Source organism: Orycteropus afer, unplaced genomic scaffold (genome assembly GCF_000298275.1).
Source record: "Orycteropus afer afer isolate SDZICR_OR568_19922 unplaced genomic scaffold, OryAfe1.0 scaffold00084, whole genome shotgun sequence".
In the NCBI taxonomy this organism is placed as follows: domain Eukaryota; kingdom Metazoa; phylum Chordata; class Mammalia; order Tubulidentata; family Orycteropodidae; genus Orycteropus; species Orycteropus afer.
In genome coordinates, this window is record NW_006921671.1 from 7,351,340 (window position 1) to 7,359,669 (window position 8,330).

Below are 8,330 nucleotides of genomic sequence, written 5' to 3' on the forward strand. Positions count from 1 at the left end.
CATATTCTCCAGTTGCATGAAACTACCACAATTCCTCAAAGCTGCTCAGTGTTTTGTTGGCTTCATTCACTAGAGCCAATGGAATGGAACATTCACTAAAAAGTATATGGCTGCATCTTGACTTCCGGTAAGATGGTGGAATAGGCAGAGAAGCTACACGTACACTCTTCAAGAAAGAAAAGAGAAACCAATTGACACAGATACAGAAGATAATCCTGGAGCCCTGAACTTTGAAAGGAAAGATATAGAAGTGGATTAAACACCAACTAGAAGAACCTGAATGAAAACCGTGAATAAGGAGACAAAAGGAGCTGCAGACTGTCAGCTATCCTGATGGCATGGACAGTTTGAATATTTCCAAGTGGTGTCAGGGCCTGAGAATTAACCTAAAAATTGTCTGTGTTAGCCAAAGTTTGCATGGACAACTGCACTGGTGGCTGATGACTAAAAAGGGAAACAGCAAAGTAGGAAACAAACTGAGCTGTGGACTTTTGGCTGTCTGGAGAGTGCAACCATTTTGAATGTTCACAAGTAGTTCAACCATTTTGCATATTTAAAGTGAAAGCATTCTTGTTCAGATTCCAGGGACCTAAGAATAGGCTCTGCTTGTCAAGGACAGCATGGACATACAGGAGGCTGATGACGGGAAAGATGTGATATTCCCCTTGTTACTCTTATACCCCACACCCTATTGGTGAATGGAGGTGTGGCAATCCGTCACCTCCACCCACCTTCTGGGCCAGCAGGTATTCTATCTCAGTCTGTGTGCTCTGAGGGAGCCTGGGTGCCCTGCCCTACCCTCCCTCAGATTTGTTAATTTTTCTTTTTTTTTTTTCTTTCTTTTTACTTTTATTCTCTCTTTTTCCCTTTCCAGGTTCCTGTTTTGGGCTTTTTTCTCTCCCATTTTCCTGGTTCCCATTTTTTCTTTCTTATGGTTCTTCCCATCCCTTGTTTTCTTTTTGCATTGTTTCCATTTTCATCCTCATTATCTTCTTACTCTAGCTCTTTTCTCTTATTCCTGCCTCCCCAGATATTGTGGGGTTTTTCCCCCCTCTTTTACTATTTATATTTCTTTGGTCTTCTTAAAGTATTTCTTTAAATATTTTCTCTCATTTATTGCCTCTCCTCTTTTTTTTTTTTTTTTCTTTCTCTTTTTGGTGATTGTTCTTGTGTGGTTTTTTTTGTCTTCATTTTTACTTTCTTGGTGTTTTTTTCAATTGTTATTTTTGCCTGATGAAATGGAAGACAGGAGCTCTGGTAGCATAGTGCCTAAGGCACTTGACTGCTTATCAGAAGGCTTGCGGTTCAAACCCAACAGCCACTCCTCAGAAGGATGGTTGGGCAATCTACTTCCATAGTGATACCACTTCAGAAACCCAAGGAGGGGTCGCTATGAGTTGGGTCCTACTCCATGGCACATAACAACAAGTGGAAGACAGAAACCATCCTCATACAACCCAACTATAAATGCACCTCCTGCAGCCCCACCTACTGAGTGCTGAGTGAGGGCCACCACTTGGTTCTGCACCAACTGTCCAATAATACGCAACAGCCAATACCACCTGACTCACCTTTAACCGTTCTTCACAAACAGCTAACAGAGATCTGTGTATCCACTCTCATTCTTTATCACATGCACCAGGAGACAGTGATGAGTGCATAGGTGCTGATAACTAGTGAATAGAGGAACAAAGTACCCTGCTTTCTAGGATACATCCAAACAAAACAAAGAAAACAAACATCTTGGGTGAATCACTCCAACATAAAATCACCAATTAAATATAAATACAACAATGTCACAATGTCTCAGAGACAACAGACCATCACAATCCACACAGAGAAGCAAGATAAAGCAGTAGAAATAAGGGACCAGGATACAGACCCATAACACATACCCAAGAAAGAAGCAGCACTGGAACTCCCTGATATAATAATAGAATTCAAAATAATTATATTTAGGTACCTTCAACAGACTGAGAGGCAGATCAAGGAAAACACTGAAAAAATTAAGGAAAACACAGACAGACCCTAGAACAATTTTGGAAGACAATACAAGAACAAAATGACAAAATCAATGAAAATTAGAAATGACACAAAATCTACAGATAGAAATCCAGAAGATTAATACTAAATTTTCAGAAATAGATACCACATTGGAAGGGCAAAGGAATAGAATCAAATCAATGAAAGATGGAATTAGTGAGATTGAAGACAAATACCGGAATACTTCTTTGGAAAGGGATCAATCAGAAAAAAAAAAACAACAAAATGAAGAAAGCCTAAGATTCACATGGGATACCATCAAAAGAAATAACGTATGTGTAATTGGAATTCCAGAATAGGAAGAGATAAATAAAATCATAGAGAAAATTGTCAAAGATTTGCTGGAAGAGAATTTCCCTGATATGATGGAAAACAAGAATATATCCATTCAAGAAGTCCAAAGAACCCCAAACAGGATAGACCCCAAAAGAAAATCACCAAGGCATATCATCACCAAAACCAAAGACAAAGAAAGAATCCTGAAAGCAGCATGGGAAAAACGAAAAGTTACCTACAAAGGGCAACCAATAAGACTAAGTTCTGATTTCTTCACAGAAACCATGCAGGCGAGAAGGCAATGGGATTGTATGTACATAAAGTATATGGATGCATCTAAAAAATATTTACTATATAAACAAGGAAAGTAACATCTAACAGAAATGAAATAGATCAAAATTGTTGTTGTTGTTGTTGTTTGCCGTCGAGTTGGCCCCGACTCATAGTGACCCCTCCTTGGGTTTCCGAGGCAGTATCACTACGGAAGTAGGATTGCCCAACCTTCCTTAGTAGATAGCAATAATAATATATAAGTCAGAATAATTTTTAAAGATGAGAATAAAGATATTGATGAATGTTTGACTCTAAGAATGCATGTTAAAATGCCTAGTATAGCCACTAACATAAGAGACTTGGAAAATTAATGTACAGATAAGACATGAGGGGAGAACTGAATCAAAAAACAAGCAAACAAATATCCAAAAGATGGAAAGAAAGAAGGGGAAAGATGAAACTAAAAAATAGAGGACAAATAAGATATAATAAGATGGTCAAAATAAATCTAATTATATCCATAATAAAAATTGATGTAAGTAGACCAAAGTCTATAGTTAAAAGATAAAGATCTTATCAATGGTTTTTGTTGTTGTTATAATTCAGCTGTCTGCTGATTTATAAGAGAGACATTAAGTATAAGGAGACAAAAGGATTAAAAGTCAGAGATTGGAAAAAGATGTGTCTTAATAAACACTACCTTTACTTTGGCCTACAGAGTTCTGAGGATGGAATAGACCACTGTGCACAAAGAGTCCAGGGGCCCAATGGGAGGAAAGGGCCTGAGGACCCTATCTCATTTCCTCTAGATATAAACTTAGAGGCCACCTGCTGTCATCTACTGGGATTGCTTTGATTAAGCACCACTGATAAGAAAGGCAACAAAGCATCTAAAAAGAAGCTCCCCCTAAGGCAATGGGAGGTCCTGGGTTGGTGGTCTAAACTTAACACAAAACCAAAAAAACCAAACTCACTGCTGTCAAGTCAGATCCGACTCATAGCGACCCCTCATTAGGTTTCAGAGGTGGTATCACTACTGGAGTAGATCGCCCAATCTTCCCTCCAAGGAGTGGCTGGTGGGTTTGAACTGCCAGCCTTCTGGTTAGCAGTCAAATGCCTCAGGCACTAGGCTACCTAAGCTCCTAAACTTAACACAGGGACTAAGGTTTCTTCCACAGAGGGTGATTCTGGTGGAGGTTGTGTCTGAGAACATTTGCTTCCCTGAACTAGCTAACCTGGTAGTTTTATGTTTTAGGATCAAGAGTTGAGCAGATGAGGGTGACTAATAGAGCTATAACCCTGTAATCTTGAGTAAGAAAACACAGATGTCCACAGAGGGTGAACTGATTGATTAAATTTACCCATTTCTTTTCTCCACTGTGCTTTGAATTATAACTATTCTGGGCTGAGACTCTTGGACAATGAGAGGGGATGGAGGGAAAAGCCTAAGAGGGAGAACCTGAACTTCCTGCCAATAGAAGTATGTGGAGTCTTTGGGCAATGAATTTATATTGTGAATATGCCAAATGGATCATATGGGTTACACTTTAAAAAATGATCAACCATATTTCACTCCCTCCAAACCTATGATGATGGCTTTCTTTGATTTAGAAATTGAGAAAACAATAAGGAAGAATCAAAGGAGACAGGCAAAGGAAAGCAAGGAATTTCAGGCAAAGAACACAAGAGCAGGCACTAAGAGCTAGCGTACAGTCCACTTTACTCACTTGGCTGGTGTGCGTTCCAGTGTGTGTACCTCACCGGCTCAGGCTTCTGCCTTGCCACCTTCCAAGTGTATTCTCCCGTATCATTCTGGTCTTGAAGAGCTATCCAAAAAGAACTGTCCTTCGTTTTTACCACACTGCTGATCAAACTGGTAATAAAAGCTTGTTCAAACCTTAACGAGGGAAATAGGAAATGGTTATATTAAGTCACTAGGTAATAAATAATGTCATTAAAACATAATGAGGTACACAGAATGACACCAGAGTAAGCATTTCTTGTTAATTTTTTAGAACACAGAACAGGAAAATACTTGAAGATCCTGAACATTACTGGTAAATGCTAAATGTCAGTATGTTTCCCAGAAACACATGAGTAAGGAGAATTTGACTCTGACAAGACTTAATTCTTTCGAGGGAGAGTCCAGCTCCAGTTCACATTGTCAGAAATCCATTTATTGGTGCAACAAGTTCTCTATTTTGTAATTAGGCTGGATGAATTACCATAGGGGGAGTGACGTAGGGGAGTGGGCAAAGGGCAGAAAGAAGGAAGACGATTATGTTTTTTGAATTAGAGTTTAGGAGGCTGAGGTTCCACTTCTGACCCTTACTACTAGTTCTGAAACCTTCAGCAAACCACTCAATCTTTCTGATCCTTGTCAGATGGGCAGAATAACATCTGACATCTCCAACCCCAAATGAACCATTCCTGTGATGCATACTAGGAAAAAGACAAAAGGGCCACTGAGGTTTGGTAATAAGAGTAACAGTGAGAGCAAGAGGTTCATGGGTGGTGCAAACATTTTGTGTTAGACTATGAACCTAAAGGTTGGCAGTTCAAACTCACCCAGTGCCACCATGAAAGAAAGGCTAGAGATACGCTTTTGTAGAGATTACAGCCAAGAAAATCAGCAGTTGTGCTCCAAAATGCATGTGCTTACCAGGAGTCAGAACTGACTCTATGGCAATGGATTTTAGTTTTTTGATTTGAAACACAGAGTTTACATATACTCACTCACCACATGTGACTTGTGAGAAAGGAACAGGGATCAGAATAGTGATTTTATGTCTCCCAAGTCAGTTTGTTCACAGATACCTGGAGTCCTTGGCTTAATTAAATGTGATCAAATGTGCATTTTTACTGTAGATAAATTTAGCATCTTAGCAACTAATATAAGGAATTATACTCACAATATTTTTCCCAAACATCTGAACGAACTAGTGTTCAATTATTGATGCCAATGGTCCCTTTCCAACATGAATACATCAAAAGCAGAGTTTTGAAAACTTGTGTATCTGCTTCCATATGAATATCTAACGTGAAAACTTGAATATTAAAAATGTTTTACTTGCATTGAACTTTCAAAGTCAGTTTGAAATGATCTAGAGAAGTTTGTTTCAAAAACATGTAAAATTTGGAAGAAACAAATTGTAAGGAACAGTAACTCTTGCCAGACCTGCTGAGTCAATGGAAAAGACAGGCCTGATGAAATTACCCAGGAAACCTAAAAAGAAAGCAAATTAGACATTTTAATCCAATTTTGGATTTTTTCTCATTACCATGAAGCTTTAATTTAAAAAAGAAAGAAAGCAATGGGGTCATTTAAGAATAGAGGAGTCTCAGAGGAAAAAGGGAAGAAAAAGAGGAAAGAACAAAAATGAAGTGAATTTTCTGAATTGCCTTATGAATGCCATGAACATCACTAGCAACATTTAGTGATCTTAGTTGGGCATCCATGATACTCACCTTTGTAGAGCATATGGATTTTCATCTTGCTTTAGTAAATATTTTCTGCAAATACTCTATTAGTAATTTAAGTAGCGCACATTTGAAATAAGTTCTTTTTTTTTAACCAGACCATGGTGGTAAAACCCTATGTAAATGTGCTTCAAAAAGAAAGTATATAAAACTAAATATTGCCTGGATCCTGTTGTAGGTTTCCTTTCATTTCCATTGGTTCCTGCTATTACAACCTATGACCTACTTCTCCCTCTCCCCTCGGCTAAGTAGCGTTATTATCATTCACATCTGCTGGCTGAAACGGATGCTAGGTGGCCAGTGAGGCACTGCATGGTGGGTGCTACGGCTGGGACCACTAATTACTGTGCTGGTCCTAAGCACAGAGGACAGTGCTGGTTCTTCCCTCACCCTCATATCCATACCATCTATTTTTTGCAGGCACAGACTCCATGTACTTTTTCATTTAAACTTTTTTTTTTTTTTTTTCAATATACTACTATTTTATGTACACCCACTGTGGAGTCAATTCCAATTTATGGCAACCCCATCTGTTTCAGAGTAGAACTGTTCTCCATAGTGTTTTTGATGGGTATAAGCTTATGGAAGTAGATTGCCAGGGCTTTTTTTCTGTGGTGCCACTAGGTAGGTTCAAACCATCAACCTTTCCATTGCTAGCGAAGCTCAAACCATTTACACCACCCAGGGACTTCTACTCATACCTTCTAAATTTATCAGACAACGGAAGGAAATGATGTGAACTTGACCTCTGGTATCATTATTCATTACAACTGTTACTCTTGTCCCCTATTGGTTTTAGATTTATTTAGTTCCATTCTGATTTGCTATATTTATCCATTTGTTGTTGTTGTTATGTGCCATTGAGTCGGGCCCGACTCATAGCGACCCCTCCTTGGGTTTCCAAGGCGGTATCACAATAGAAGTTGCCCAACCTTCCTTCCAAGGAGTGGCTGGTGGGTTTGAACCACCAGCCTTCTGGTTAACAGTTAAGTGCCTTAGGCACTATGCTACCAGAGCTCCTTATTTATCCATTTATCATTGCTTAAAACAAAAGACATCTGCTTTATGAATTGGCAAGTATATTTTTCTCCCTAAATTTAATTTGTTGTTGTTTTTGAGAATATGCACAGCAAAATATCCACCAATTCAACAGTTTCTACATGTATGATTTAGTAACATTGATCGTATTTTTTGACTTGTCGATAAGTATATTTTTTAAGTTGCATATAATACTCAGACACTCAATACAAATCCTTTTAATCAAAATTAGACTCTAGTTTCTCAATCCAGTTTAGAAGATGGCATTGTTATGAAAAAAATTCAGCAAATGTGTCTTTCTTCTAAACCACATGTTGAGAAAATAAGCTTTGATAATACCATACTGAGTATCTGTTTCCAACTGATAAACAAGGGAACATTTTACATTCTTTTTATATTCTTTACTACTTACTATTTGGTGGTACAGTGCCTAAGGCATTTGACTGCTAACAGAAGGTTGGCAGTTCAAACCCACTAGCCACTCTGCAGAAGGAAGACTGGACTATCTACTTCCATAAAGATTTACCACTTTGGAAACCCAAAGGGGGTTGCTATGAGTTGGAGTTGACTTGATGGCAGTGAGTTTGGTTTGGTCTATCTAGTTTCAAACACTAAAAGGATTATGGAAACTCTGGTTTATAGTAATAGAGACCATTTTATAGTCTTTTCTGATCCCTATCCAGTGGTGCCACAGAAGAAAGGTGTGGTGATCTACCTCCATAAGAATATAGCCATTGAAAACCTCATAGAGTTCAGTTCTACTCTGAAACACAGGCTGTTGAGTTAGAATCGACTCAGTGGCCACAGGTTTTTTGTTTTGTTTTGTTTTCAGTTCTAGGAATTATTCACTTGAGATTATTTTGGAGTTTTATAATATTTGGCCTTTTGTTTGGTTCACTGAAGATTTTTTAATTCAAATGTTATAATTTATGGAATAAAAAATAACCATATGTATATGTTTTTATTATTTGAACAAAAATATCTCTAATTCAGTAAACAGTGTTACTTTTGAAAAAACAAATGATAATTTTGTTTTTGCTTATGTGTACCTATTTATAAGATCAAATTTTATAGAGGAATAATTCTTAGAATCAGAATTTCATTATTCTTAGATAATTTCTTGTTGTTGTTATGTGCCGTCGAGTCGGCCCCGACTCATAGCGACCCCTCCTTGGGTTTCCGAGGCAGTATCACTACGGAAGTAGGATTGCCCAACCTTC

The 8,330-nt window shown here is 38.1% G+C and overlaps 1 protein-coding gene across 1 annotated transcript in view; it reads right to left on the reverse strand.

The window, feature by feature from the left end:
- The window catches only part of PLA2R1 (phospholipase A2 receptor 1), a 163,467-nt gene that overhangs the window by 82,103 nt on the left and 73,034 nt on the right, over positions 1–8,330 (reverse strand). The window contains exon 10 of the mRNA XM_007941852.1: positions 4,320–4,489. Within this exon, the coding sequence (XP_007940043.1) occupies positions 4,320–4,489 (170 nt within the window). The remainder of the gene's footprint in view (positions 1–4,319; positions 4,490–8,330) is intronic.